This window comes from Myxocyprinus asiaticus, chromosome 40, assembly GCF_019703515.2.
Source record: "Myxocyprinus asiaticus isolate MX2 ecotype Aquarium Trade chromosome 40, UBuf_Myxa_2, whole genome shotgun sequence".
Lineage (NCBI taxonomy): Eukaryota > Metazoa > Chordata > Actinopteri > Cypriniformes > Catostomidae > Myxocyprinus > Myxocyprinus asiaticus.
Window position 1 is genome coordinate 609,969 of NC_059383.1, and position 15,347 is coordinate 625,315.

At 39.3% G+C, this 15,347-nt stretch overlaps 1 protein-coding gene across 5 annotated transcripts in view; it reads left to right on the plus strand.

The window, feature by feature from the left end:
• The window catches only part of LOC127430646 (la-related protein 1-like), an 88,846-nt gene extending 77,779 nt beyond the window's left edge, over nucleotides 1-11,067 (plus strand). For all 5 annotated transcript variants that reach the window (XM_051680566.1, XM_051680567.1, XM_051680568.1 and 2 more), the window contains 3 exons: nucleotides 5,544-5,653; nucleotides 5,737-5,864; nucleotides 6,814-11,067. In XM_051680566.1, the coding sequence (XP_051536526.1) occupies nucleotides 5,544-5,653; nucleotides 5,737-5,864; nucleotides 6,814-6,996 (421 nt within the window). In that variant the 3' untranslated portion in view covers nucleotides 6,997-11,067. The remainder of the gene's footprint in view (nucleotides 1-5,543; nucleotides 5,654-5,736; nucleotides 5,865-6,813) is intronic.
• Nucleotides 11,068-15,347: the final 4,280 nt, after the last annotated feature.

Here is a 15,347-nt window from a genome sequence, read left to right on the forward strand (position 1 = left end):
CTAGAGCAGTGGAGACGCGTTCTCTGGAGTGACGAATCACGCTTCTCCATCTGGCAATCTGATGGACGAGTCTGGGTTTGGCAGTTGCCAGGAAAACGGTGCTTGTCTGACCGCATTGTGCCAACTGTGAAGTTTGGTGGAGGGGGGATTATGGTGTGGAGTTGTTTTTCAGGAGCTGGGCTTGGCCCCTTAGTTCCAGTGAAAGGAACTCTGAATGCTTCAGCATACCAAGAGATTTTGGACAATTCCATGCTCCCAAATTTGTGGGAACAGTTTGGGGATGGCCCCTTCCTGTTCCAACATGACTGCGCACCAGTGCACAAAGCAAGGTCCATAAAGACATGGATGAGCGAGTTTGGTGTGGAAGAACTTGACTGGCCTGCACAGAGTCCTGACCTCAACCCGATAGAGCACCTTTGGGATGAATTAGAGCGAAGACTGTGAGCCAGGCCTGTTTGTCCAACATCAGTGTCTGACCTCACAAATGCGCTTCTAGAAGAATGGTCAAAAATTCCCATTAACACACTCCTAAACCTTGTGGAAAGCCTTCCCAGAAGAGTTGAAGCTGTTATAGCTGCAAAGGGTGGGCCGACATCATATTAAACCCTATGGATTAAGAATGGGATGTCACTTAAGTTCATATGCGTCTAAAGGCAGATGAGCGAATACTTTTGGCAATATAGTGTATGTAATCATTTTAAAACTGTAATTGTAATTTGAATATAGTTCAAATAGCATATTTAACATTTTAAAACACAATTCTCTTACTTATTTCTTAAAAAAAAAAATATTAAGCCAAACTACTGAAACTACTATTTTTTTTTTTTTATTTTCTTTTACCATTTATTCAATCTCAGTTCAGTTACACTAATATGACATTTTGGGGGGAAAAGTCAACATTTACAATATTAATTTTTTTTAACATACAGTATAAATTCAAAAATTCAACATCAGTCATATTCTATATGAATGGTATTTTATATATACAGTTGAAGTCAGAAGATTACATACACTTAGGTTGAAGTCATTAAAAAAAATCTTAACCACTCCACAGACTTAATATTAGACACAAGTACTTTTTCCAACAATTGTTTAAAGACAGATTGTTTCACTTTTAATTAACTATATCACAATTCCAGTGGGTCAGAAGTTTACATACACTAAGTTAGCTGTGCCTTTAAGCAGCTTGGAAAATTCCAGAAAATGATGTCAAGCCTTTAGACAGTTAGCCAATTAGCTTCTGATAGGAGGTGTACTTTAATTGGAGGTGTACCTGTGGATTTATTTTAAGGCCTACCTTCAAACTTAGTACCTCTATGCTTGACATCATGGGAAAATACAAAAAAATCTCCCAAAATAATTGTGGACCTCCACAAGTCTGGTTCATCCTTGAGAACAATTTCCAAACATTTGAAGGTACCATGTTCATCTGTACAAACAATAGTACACAAGTATAAACACCATGGGACCACACAGCCATCATACTGCTCAGGAAGGAGACGCATTCTGTCTCCTAGAGATGAACGTAGTTTGGTGCGGAAAGTGCAAATCAATCCCTGAACAACAGCAAAGGACCTTGTGAAGATGCTGGAGGAAACAGGTAGACAAGTATCTATATCCACAGTAAAACTAGTCCTATATTGACCTAACATGAAAGGCTGCTCATCAAGGAAGAAGCCACTGCTCCAAAACCACCATAAAAGTTTGCAAGCGCACATGGGGACAAAGATCTTACTTTTTGGAGAAATATCCTCTGGTCTGATGAAACAAAATGGCCATAATGACCATTGTTATGTTTGTAGGAAAAAGGGTGAGGCTTGCAAGCTGAAGAACACCATCCCAACCGTGAAGCATGGGGGTGGCAGCATCATGTTGTGGGGGTGCTTTGCTGCAGGAGGGACTGGTGCACTTCACAAAATAGATGGCATTATGTGGGTATATTGAAGCCACATCTCAAGACATTAGCCAGGAAGTTAAAGCTCAGTTGCAAATGGGTCTTCCAAATGGACAATGACCCCAAGCATTCCTCCGAAGTTGTGGCAAAATGGCTTAAGGACAACAAAGTCAAGGTATTGGAGTGGCCATCACAAAGCCCTGACCTCAATCCAATAGAAAATTTGTGGGCAGAACTGAAAAAGCGTGTGCGAGCAAGGAAGCCTACAAACCTGACTCAGTAAGCCTACAAACCTGACACCAGTTCTGTCTGGAGGAATGGGCCGAAATTCCAGCAACTTATTGTGAGGAGCTTGTGGAAGGATACCAAAATGTTTGACCCAAGTTAAACAATTTAAAGGCAATGCTACCAAATACTAACATAGTGTATGTAAACTTCTGACCCAATGAGAATGTGATGAAAGAAATAAAAGCTGAAATAAATCATTCTCTCCTATTATTCTGACATTTCACATTCTTAAAATAAAGTAGTGATCCTAACTGACCTAACACAGGGAATGTTTTCTATGGTTAAATGTCAAGAATTGTGAAAAACGTAGTTTGAATGTATTTGGCTAAGGTGTATGTAAACTTCTGACTTCAGCTGTGTATATATACGTATATATACTAGGGGTGTAATGGTTCAAATTTCTCACGGTTCGGTTTGTATAACGGTTTTAGGGTCATGGGTTCGGTATAAAATAAATTCGGTAACATTATAAAATAATTCGGTAAAAATATTTCTACCAAATCCAAAATAAAAATATTCTATTTGGTAACAAACACTTATAGAGATTTTCCCTTACTACAAATCACCATGGTTTTACTACAGTAACCATCGTTTAAACATTATACTTGTAGTACATTTACATTTATGCATTTGGCAGACACTTTTATTCAAAGCGACTTACAGGGACAAGCGAATTACAGGGACAATCCCCCTGGAGCAACCTGGAGTTAAGTGCCTTGCTCAAGGACACAATGGTGGTGGCTGTGAGGATTGAACCAACAACCTTTTGCTTACCAGTTCAGTGCTGTAGTCCACTACACCACCACCACTCCGTAGTAAAATCATAGTTACCACAAAATTAACATGGTTAGTGTCATGGTTACAATACTATAGTAAAATCAAGGTTACTATATGGAAACTACAGTATTACTGTTGTAAAACAATGGTTAATTATCAAACTATTTCTGCCAAGAAAACACAGTGACAGCAGTCCCCAGTTCAGTCATGGCTACTACAGTATTACTACATAAAACCATGATTTTTGCTAAGAAAACCATGGTGACAACAGTCCTTATTACAGTCATGGTAACTACAATATTACTATAGTAAAACCATGGTTAATTTTCGTTATGGTCCTTAACTAAAAAAAAAACCTATCTAATTACTAACTCAACATTTTATCTTAACACCTGCATTATTTCGCTACATGCATCAACATAAAGTGCATTTCAAACTCAATTCAACGTATATCCAACATTCAGAATCTGTACATCACTATAGAAGAAATAAACTTGCTATTAAAATGAATGAGAATGGATGCCGTAATGCGACTCGAGTATTTTAATTATACGTGGAAATCCCACAACTTCATCAACGAAATAAGGGCAATATAACGTTGGCTATGAACACCCCAAGCGCTTTAGTTCTTGTTTCATGTCTGTCTGAACTCCCTTCAGTCTTTATGCAGGCACTCGTTAGTGCCTGCATAAAGATGGAAGGGAGTGTATCTGTGTGCAGTTTAGGGCTCATCTGCAGCTCTGTGAGCTATATATCCTTGGGTGATGTCAGCGTAAATATCTAATCAAATATCGATGTATTACCAGTATACGGCACTCGCGTCAAGCAATGTCTGCAAACAGTGCCTGTTATGTAAACTCTTTTTGACCATCGCTGTTGTAATTGACTGCATAAAGAAAAAGTTCCCTGAGTGGAGACTTAAATGACGCAGGGGATTCTCTCTTGCGGCTTGTTTATCAGCTCGCGATTTTGCCAACTAACGTGTGCGAACTGTGATTTCATCAACTGATTTAGCATACTAACAGTTAATAGGACAGCTTCTATCTGTAGAAAGTTGACCCACATGAAACATAGGCGGAGTGTCCATCTACAGAGCCATACAGGTGCATTAGCGGAGGTCTGTGCATGTCTATTTGGTGCTTTATTTTCTTCGCCAAATTGTATGATCCAAATGCATTATTAAACTAAAGATGAACCACGGAGCAAATGCTTACTGAACCATGGTTGGCGTACCGTACGGTTCGTTTTTTTTACCGAGAACCGTTACACATCTAATATATACCCTGATCAGCCACAACATTAAAACCACTAACAGGTGAAGTGAATAACATTTATTATCTCATTACAATGGCACATGTAAAAGGGTGGGATATATTAGGCAGCAAGTGAACAGTCAGTTCTTGAATTTCACGTGTTGGAAGCAAGAACAATGTGCAAGCGTAAGGATCCGAGCAATTTTGACAAGGGTCAAATTGTGATGGCTAGATGATTTGGTCAGAGCATCTCCAAAACGGCAGGCCTTGTGGGGTGTTCCCGGTATGCAGTAGTTAGTACCTACCAAAAGTTATCCAAGGAAGGACAGCCGGTGAACCATCGACAGGGTCATGGGCGCCCAAGGCTCATTGATGCACGTGGGGAACGAAGGCTAGCCCGCCTGGTCCGATCGCGCACAAGAGCTAATGTAGCACAAATTGTTAAAAAACTTGATGCTGGCCATGATAGAAAGGTGTCGGAACACACAGTGCATTGCAGCTTGCTGCGTATGGGGCTTCGTAGCCGCAGACCGGTCAGAGTGCCCATGCTGATCCCTGTCCACCGGCAAAAGCACCTACAATGGGCATGTGAGCATCAGAACTGGACCATGGATCAATGGAAGAAGGTGGCCTGGTCTGATGAAACGTTTTCTTTTAGATCATGTGGACAGCCGGGTGCGTGTGCGTCATTTACCTGGGGGAGAGATGGCAGCAGGATGCACCATGGGAAGAAGGAAGGCTGGCAGAGGCAGTGTGATGCCCTGGGTGATGTTCTGCTGGGAAACCTTGGGTCCTGGCATTCATGTGGATGTTACTTTGACACGTACCACCTACCTAAAGATTGTTGCAGACCACGTACATGCCCTCATGGCAACGGTATTCCCTGATGGCAGTGGCCTCTTTCAGCAGGATAATGCGCCCTGCCACACTGAAAAAATTGCTCAGGAATAGTTTGAGGAACATGACAAAGAGTTCATGGTGTTGACTTGGCCTCCAAATTCCCCAGATCTCAATCCGATTGAGCATCTATGAGATGTGCTGGACCAACAAGTCCGATCCATGGAGGCTCCACCTCACAACTTACAGGACTTCAAGTATCTGCTGCTAACATCTAGGTGCCAGATAACACAGGACACCTTCAAAGGTCTTGTGGAGTCCATGCCTCAATGGGTCTGAGCTGTTTTGGTGGCACGAGGGGGACCTTCACGATATTAGGCAGGTGGTTTTTATGTTGTGGCTTATCAGTGTATATGGTCTGAACACTAATGATTGTCGCATCACTGAGACAATGAATGTGAAAGTAGTGAACGATGTCATGATGTGTTTGTCAGGTACGGGCTTGAGTGCCTCTTCAGGTTTTACAGTTATGGACTGGAGAGGAAGTTCAGACCTGACATATTTAAAGACTTTCAAGAGGAGACTGTCAAAGACTATGAAGCAGGTCTGTCTGTGCAAACATTTCTCTCATTTCTTTCAAAATTCATTTTCATTCTTTATACACACATTTGTTTTCTTTCCTGATAGGCCAGCTATATGGACTGGAGAAGTTTTGGGCATTTCTGAAATATTCTAAAACAAAAAACATGGACATTGAGCCCAAACTTCAAGAGTATTTATGCAAGTTCAGACGTCTCGAGGACTTCAGAGTGGATGTGAGTACAGACAAGCATAAATTCATCACAGTATGGCCTAAATGTTTGTAATCAGAACATTTCTGGACACTTCAAGTGAATTTATGACAGAAAAAGAGATGACAGCATTTTCCCACATTTGCAATGAGAGGTGGATTATAAACATATCGAAACATGCAAAAGATTTTCTGTGAAATAGAGGCTTGAGAGTTCAACTGGACAACCTTGTATGGCCATGTGAATACATTTTGAAATCTATTCCTTTCATTTACAAAGACCAAAATAAATCTTACTGTTCTTTCAAGTCCATGTACAATGTGAATACAAAGAGAACTGGCTCCTTTTTCACTCGCCTCACTGTTTGACTCTTTTAAAGAGAGCGAATGTGAAAACTCTTAGTTTTCACACACTCTGTTGAACACAATCGCTGCTGTTTCTTAATGTTCTTTTAGCCTTAAATGTGCTGTAAGCGATTTTTAGCATTCTTAAGCTTTTAAGTGACTGAGCCGTTGAATTAGCCATGCCCCCTCATTCCAAAACCCTACCCTCCAAAGATAATTTTGAGACCAACACAGAGCAAAAGAGCAGCATTGTTTGTTCCTGTGGCTGTCAAATTCAACAGTGGCACAGTAGTGCCATCAACTGACAAACATTATGAATCATAGCTTCAATGATGTGCTTCAAATACAACACTATGAGAACGAGCAAAATGATTGACAGGTGAGAAGCATTTTGTTTGCTGTTTACAAAGTCTACAGCTGTCACAGCTGAGATATCTCAGGACACTTATTTCATTAATATCTTTAATAAAGTAGGACATTTTCTGCATCACTTAAAACACCTTTAATTTCTAAATTGCAGCAATATGAGATGTAACATGTTAATCGTATTACACTTCAAATCGCTATATTTGTCAAAATGATACAAACTAGCAAACTGTGATATTTAAGATGATATTTGTTTCCTGTAGCCACCCATGGAGGATGGCGGTCGCAAGAGACACGCTTATAGTGGCGACGGTTGGCGACGGCATCCTCCTCAGCCGACAACGAGCCGAAACCAGACACAGACTGCTGCAGGCTCCGCCCAACTCACCGGAGCCCCGCCCACCAGAGTCGATGCCAAAAACTCAGGCCAGCACGTGCCGAAATGATCGTCAGTCTCCGCCGACTTGCCTGAAACAAACTGCTCACGATTATCAAATCACGGCTCTTTCACGATGACCTGCAAACATTTCTGAATCAGCTACGGCAGAGCACATGAGAAATCCTTCCATTTTTTTATTTTATTCAAGACTTTTGAATATTTTTATTGCTGTCCTATCATATTGGGGTAGAAGAAAGGCTTCTGTTGAAGCTTTCATGCGACTCTATTGCTCCTTTATATCTTCAGTCGAGTCACAATGTGATTCCGCCCTCATCTTGAGTTTTACTTTTTTCTTTTTCTAGAACATAAAGGTTGTTAATGGAGATGTTTGCTCTTGACTAGAGTATGTACTGAAGAGACTAAATGATGCAAACGCTCACAGAGCCGCATGATTTTGTTGCATTTTTTGGGATCGTTGCTAAATTTTATAGCAAACAAATCAATAGACTGTCAGTGGTCATACCGAAACATCTGCCTCACTGTGACACGCCAGTCTGCCAAAATCATCACAATCCAGGTGATTGATTTCAAGTGTCACAGTCTGATACAGGAGGAGGGGGTGTTCAACAGATGATCACCACAGTCATCTCTTCATATGAACGTTTGAGGAACGCTTCTTATGCTTCTGTTCATCCCTCATTCAGCAGCACATTTAGAAGATCCAGTGAGAACTGTGTGTGCATCCAAATAGGAATCAATTCCAGATGAATGTGTTAATCATCGTGTAAATATGAATTCAAGAAATTAAGAGACATTTGCACCACCTGGCTGTATGTGTCATTTATTGTTTATAGTTCAGATGATATATTTGCCTTACTACTTCACCTTTTTTATGCTCACCCATGACAACTTTTAGTCTAATGCGTTTAAATTTTTACAGTGTTCTAGCGCCTCTTATGGTATGTTTTATTATTGCATAGTATTTATCTTCACACTTGTGTTATGGGCACCACAAACAGGATGATGTCTGAATGAAAGGGAAACTGACCATGATATCAACTAGAAACCTGTGAAGAAACAAGCCTTCTGTTTTTGATCATTCATGACACAAGTGATGCGTCGATCCTCGTGTAGCCTTTGACAATTCGCCAAATGAATTTGAACTCATTTCCTGTGTAATGAATGAAATTTCACGTGTGAACTTTATGCCCATTTGTTAGCTAAAATGTCTCGAGTTTTTGCTTTGATTTCAAACATGCTCTCATGCACTATACTAATATCAGGTTTTCTTTTGTTTGATACTTGCTACAAACATTTAGATGTTATATTGGGGGGGCTTCATTCAAGGTAGCTGTGCTCAAATCTTGAGGAAAGTCTTATGATCACCAATACCATACAAAATATTTTATTCAGCTCCAAACCGATGTTAAAACTCTACGTGATGTCACATTTGGTGCATTAGACGTGTGGATTGATGTCATTATTCAAGAGGATTTTCAGAGGTTTAGGGGCTAGAATGACTGGGAAAGGACTGTAAAATACTTGAATGAAATCTTGTATCATAACACTTAATATTCATAATATCTCAATTATAGGCGGAGATTATTTGCCATTAGTGTGATTTGAAATTTGTAGTAATTATGTTTCCCTTAATAAACAAGACATTTATAAAATGGTCAAAAAACGTAAACTCTTTTATAAGCTCTAGTTCCCTGGTTTTCTGGCTGTTTGAGTGACAACTACAAAAGTTTAGCTGTGGAAAGGAATTATTTATTTATTTATTTTCAGATCTTTGATTTAAGATCTGTAAAAAATAGCTTAAATCAGCAATAATGGGCTCAAGCACACAAAGGGCAGTGTGTTGTGAGGTGGAGTAGATTTGTTTGGTCATTGCACCTCAGCGGCTCTATCACAGGAGACAGCGTAACGTCAGCTAGCGTGTTACAACAGTAAGTAACCGTTTGCGGACACCATACATATGAATGTGGAAAGTCATAAACTGACACCTACACTACCATTCAAAAGCTTAGGGTCACTTATTTTTTTTTTTCACATTTTAAAATAATAGTAAAGTCATCACAACTATGGAATTATAGAAATGGAAATATGGGAATTATGTTGTGACTAAAAAAATCCCAAATAAATCTAAACTGTGTTATATTTTAGCATCTTCAAAGTGGCCACACTTTGCCTAGATTTTGCAGAAATGTACTCTTTCTCAACCAACTTGAGGTATCACCCTGGGATGCTTTTTAAACAGTATTGGAGTTCCCATCTATATGTTGGGCACTTAGTGGCTGCTTTTCTTAATTATTCGGATGACAGGTAAGTCATCCATTTAAAAAAAAAAGGTTTTTTTTGTAATTAATATGTTGGCACAATTATATTTTTGTCTACAAAACTAATTTCAACATTTTGGGCTCTTACAAGAGACTTTAAAATAGTCCTATTATATTTACCCAAATTGCTTCAAAATTGTTTAGAATAATGCCAAATGCATGTCCACCGTGCATTGTTTTCCAAAAGCCATTGGAAATGGACCCATGGTGCTTGGGCCTGTCATCGTTGCTTGCAGCTACATATTTAGGGCCCAAGCACTGAAAGTGCCACCTAGAAGATGGGCATGTTCGGGGGGGCTTTGTAGCACATCCCTTTTGAGCTAGTCACCAAATTTGTACATAAATAGATCTCATCAAGCCGGACAACTTTCGCACTCAGTCAAAAGCTCCGCCCAACAGGAAGTCGGTCGTTTTGGATTGTTTGAAAAATGCATGCTCTGGAATTTGAAATACTCCTCCTAGGGGATTCATGTTACAGGTACTAAATGTGGGTGACATCATGCAAATTCATTGACATAGACATACATAGACATGCTAAATTGTGAACGGGTTTTTATATATTGAACTGTTGCCATAGCGATGCGATAAAGTAACGGCAAAAAATGGGAAACAGGAAGTGTCTCATATCTTCTGTGTGCATCGTGTGATTTACATCAAAATTGAGCCGTATGTTTGGCCTTGCGGGCTGATCACATTGTTGTGACTATTGTGGGTCACGGTCGTAGCGCCACCAACTAGCGGAAGGAAGTGTGGCACTTTTAACAGACTTTGAAATATCCCTTTTATGTTTACCTGAATTGCTTAAATTTTTTTAGAAAAATGTCAAGATGGTGCAGATTTAAAATTCTGAAGGGAGTCTTGATATCTTAAATATTGTTGTCATTAAATGTCATTATTCCTTTTTATGTATATTCAAGTTTTTGATGTACTTGAGTGCTTGAACTTTTATGATATTTTGCACACACATCAGAGTTGTTGGCCATTAGGCCTGGGAAAAAGTTAACACATGGACGTGGCTAGGGAGCGCTGTAGCACAACCTTTTGCCAAAAGTTGTGGGGTCAGTTTCTTTTACGGTCACCAAACTTGTTACATATATTGTTCTCATCAAGCCGGAACATATATTGTTCTCATCAAGATGGTAAAATTTACTTTACTTATTAGCTCCACCCAACAGAAGGTTGGCCATTTTGAATTGAATATGCATTTTTTGAAAATTGCAGGCCCTGAACTTTTGAATACTCCTATGGGATTCATGTGACTGGCACCAAACTTAGGCAATATTATGTCAAGACATTGAAAGATGCTGAATTGCGCACAGATTTTTTTATGTTTTGAATGTTGCCATGGCGAGGCAATAAATTAAGGGCAAAAATGTGAACAGGAAGTTCCTTATATCTTCTGTGTGCATTGTATGATTTTGATGAAAATTCAGCTGTATTTTTTTGTAATGGGGGATGATCACATTTATGCGGCTATTATGGTCATAGCGCCACCAACTGGCAGCAGGAAGTAAGGCAGTTTTAACAGACTTTGAAATAGCCCTCTTGTGTTTACATGAATTGTTTCAAAATTCTTAAAAATAATGCCAAGACACTGCTGGTGTAAAATTGTAAAGGGGTTGTTAAAATTGTTGCCATGGCAACACATTGTTATTATTCCTTCCTATATTTGGTGTAAACTTATATGGTTGTAACTCATAAATGAGACCTACGCCTGGTCTCATTTTAAAGAAGAAACTTGACAGTGTATTGTGCAAGTGAAAATGGTTTTTAAAGTTAAATAAAAATATAGAAGTTTACGTTTATTGTAATGAAAATGTACTGCACAAACTTTACATTTTTTATATAAATAAAATATATTAAAAATATCAACTGAAATGTAAAAATATTAGAAAATCAAAGCCACAATCTAACCCAGCTCTGATCCAAATTTTATAAATATATCAAGAAGTGACCTTTTGGTGGCAGTTTTTATTCAGATGCAGTACCAGAAATGTCCAATAGAGGACAACCAAGCTCCATTGGTGAATGATTCCCAAAAGACCACATCTGCACAATTATCAGAGTAAACTCGGCAGGAATTGGTATAAAAACACTATGAATTTGAGAACAATAATACAAAGATGAGTTATATGAAAGCTTTTTCTAAGGACAGGACAATTTTTATTTATTTATTTATTTTTATTTTATTTTTATTTTTTTGTCCATAAAATGCTATAAAGGTGGGACTGTAAGAAATAAAGTTTGGGATCTAAACAAAACTAATGTTAGAAACACCTCTCAAACCACATGTGAAGTGACAACATTTTATTGCACAAAATTATATAAAACGTTTACAAGATTAGAAATATTTTAACTTAAACAGTTACTAAAATAACTGGTCACAATGTAAGTGCTTTTAGCAGTTGGAGCCAGCAACTATTTTCATTTCAACAAAAATAAAAATTCTGCCATAAATTATACAAGCTAATTCCTCTGTATCGCTCGAAATGATCACGTGGTTGATGTCACTTTCTAAACTGTGAAAGGTCAGCCCATGTAACCATGGAAACCTTACATTATTGCCTAAAAAGAATGAAGATTTATTCTATTAATATTTTAGTTAATAAGAATAACAAGTAAGGCCCAGTGCCCGGTTGCAAAAAACACCTTACGTTTTTCCCTTAAGTATAACACTTTTTTTTTTCTTACCTCCCTACACCGTAATTTGATGACCAAACTTTAGTTGTGGCAATGTAACTGATCACGTTGTGACAACCGGAAAAGTTAAATTCCTGTATTCGTTGCCACAATGTAACTTTGGAATGGTGCCAGTCCGTCATGATGATGTTGTGGCAAGTTCGTGGATCAATACTGTCACGGGGTGGGGGACAAAGGACCCAAAAGCAGAGATGATGGTTCAGTGGTTTTATTAACAAAATTCTCAATGTCAAGATAAGGCGTACCTGGCACCAGCTGTAGAAGGCTGAAATCTAGCGAGCCGCAATGGGCTAGTGAAGGGTGTGTTCATATGATAAGAATCAGAATCCGAATGAGATTTATTGCCAAGTATGCTTACACATAAAAGGAATTTGTCTTGGCGACAGGAGCTTCCAGTGTACAACAATACAAAAATGATACAAAAACAGCAGCAAGACATAGATAATAATAAAAAATAATTATACACAAATGTACAGACACATACATACATACATACACATGGGTAGTGCAAATCTAATACAATCTGTTATGTACAGTGTAAATACAAATCTGATATGTACAGTGCAAATGTGTTTTTTTTTTTTATTTATTTATTTATTTTTTGCCAGAGGAATGAAATGGCAGAAGAGGTTGGATGTGTTGGATAAATATAAGAAAGACTAAACTGTGTATTGCACATAGTTATTGCTCAATGGGGCAATTTAACTGTTCATGAGATGGATAGTCTGAGGGAAGAAACTGTTCCTGTGCCTGACGGTTCTGGTGCTCAGAGCTCCGAAGCGTCGGCCAGAAGGCAACAGTTCAAAAAGGTAGTGGGCAGGGTGAGTGGGGTCCAGCCTTTTTCCTCACTCTGGAAGTGTATAGTTCTTGAAGGGGGGGCGGCAACCAATAATCCTCTCGGCAGTCCAAACTGTCCTTTGTAGGCTTCTGATGTCCAATTTAGTAGCTGACCAAACCAGACAGTTACTGAAGTGCAGAGGACAGACTCAATGACTGCTGAGTAGAGCTGTATCAGCAGCACCTGTGGCAGGTTGAATTTCCTCAGCTGGCAAAGGAAGTACAACTTCTGCTGGGCCTTTTTCACAATGGAGTCAATGTGGGTCTCCCACTTCAGGTCCTGTGAGATGGTAGTGCCCAGGAACCTGAATGACTCCACTGCTGCCACAGTGCTGTTTAGAATGGTGAGGGGGGTCAGTGTTGGGGTGTTCCTCCTAAAGACCATAATCATCTCCACCGTTTTGAGCGTGTTCAGCTCAAGGTTGTTTTGACTGCACCAGACAGCCAGCTGTTCAACCCTTCTGTATGCAGATGATGGGCCTCATGTATTCAGATAGAAGACAAAGGCAGGCCTAACAGTCATAAAAAACATTCCTCAAGCCCCCTCCTTCTAAGTCATAAATCTTACTGATAAAATCGCGCCAAAATCAAACAAAGGGAGTCCTAAACAGACTACAGATCCATGAAGCCTTGCCCACTAAAGGATCGAGCACTCAACTCCTATTGGATGAGGCACACAACAGAACGTCCCTCGAACATGACATCATCCGGACTTCAAATAATTCTGAAAATGCTTCCAAAGTTGCTTCCGGCTACTTCGTTCACCGAATACGGACGTAGCTTTTTGCTGCTCTCCGGTGTAACCTCGTGGCATAAGGAAGTAATGTCCGACTTGAAACTGTAGCCATACAATCTCCATCTCGCTGGACGAGTTGAGATTACTCTGTGTTCAACCAAACACTCTAACGGATCTGAAGGAGACCGCTGAGCAATTCGCATCTTCGTCCGTTGGCCTACAGAAGTGAAGAGATTAAAGATTTCTCTTCCATCTTCAATCAAGTCGACATTTCTGAGTTCTCCGCCAGCCCACTGAGAATCAACAGCCGTACCGCCCTCTGAGAATCAACAGCCGTACCGCCCTCTGAGAATCAACAGCCGTACCGGCCGCCGACAGCGCGAGGAACCGGCTCTAGTCATCACACGAGCCTCAAGAAACCGGGTCGGAGTTAAAGGACGGAGGAAAACACATTCTACCTGTGTCCTCATGCGATTCAAGTAAGAGGTTTACGTCTGGGCAGAGACAGAATATTATAGTGTGTTATTCTTGTGTTTCAAGGTTTTTTCTTGTACAGTTTACGGACCGCCATGTCCGCTCATTATTAATACTCAGGGTATTAATTATCACGAATTTGTTTTGCTGTATTGTGGTCCAACCAAATTGGACTGTTGTGCATTTTCGCCATCGCGGGTGAGACAGCAACTGAGTTCATCCATTAAAGAGTCAAATAACAAGGGACTTTTACGAGCCCCGCTCATAAAACCGCGTCTCTGAGTGATGAACACGGCTGCTTCATCTCCAGCTATCGCGAAATCAGCTTTCGGGCTGTCACTTAATCATCTCTCTCTCTCTCACTAACCACACTGACACACACACACACACACACACACACTGTCACACACACACCTTATGTGTTATAGGATTATTTTTATTTCCATATCTAATCATATCACTGTTTAGTTTGTAGTTGTAAGTCGGAAGTTTATTGACTGCATTGTATTAATTATTAATTGATATTACTGCATAAATAAACTTTGTTTATATTACAAAGAGAAGTGTTTTGGTTTGTTTTGCATATGCCTGTGTCGTGCTGACGGGATGTCAGTGCTCGGATTCAAACCTTCATTCATTGTTTTTTTTATTCGTAAATCGATATTCTTCGGATGTCGATTTTCCTAAGAAAACAATCTAATATTGAGACTGTTTTAATATTCGGTTATTAGTCCCTGATTCCAGGGTGGTGCCCCGTCAATGTTAATCCTTATTAATATTCTATTGATTTTTTGATAATTGATAATTATCTTTGATTGAATTAGAATGATCAATAAGCTAGTGTTAATTTTAATGTTTCATCGATGTTAACAATTGATAAGTGTTGATTTTAAAGGATTAAAAAAAAAGCTAACATTGATTCTCATCAATGTTCTATTGATTTTAATAATTAATAATTATCTTTGATAATTATTAATTATTGCTAATAACCAAACTTGCTCCTAAACGTAGCACACTACATTTACTGGAGTCCTATATGAGGTTTTAATGAGTTAGATCCAATTAATTAATTTAAATATTGATTAATAACTACAGAAATAATTATTAATTATTTCTGATAGTAACACTGATCTAAACAACCAGTAAAGCCCTACACAGATTCATTGTCATCTCGGATGAGGCCGATGACAGTGGTGTCATCTGCAAACTTCAGGAGCTTGACAGAGGGGTCCTTGGTGATGCAGTCATTGGTGTAGAGGCAGAAGAGTAGTGGGGAGAGCACACATCCCTGGGGGGCACCAGTGCTGATTGTACAGGTGCTAGAAGTGAGTT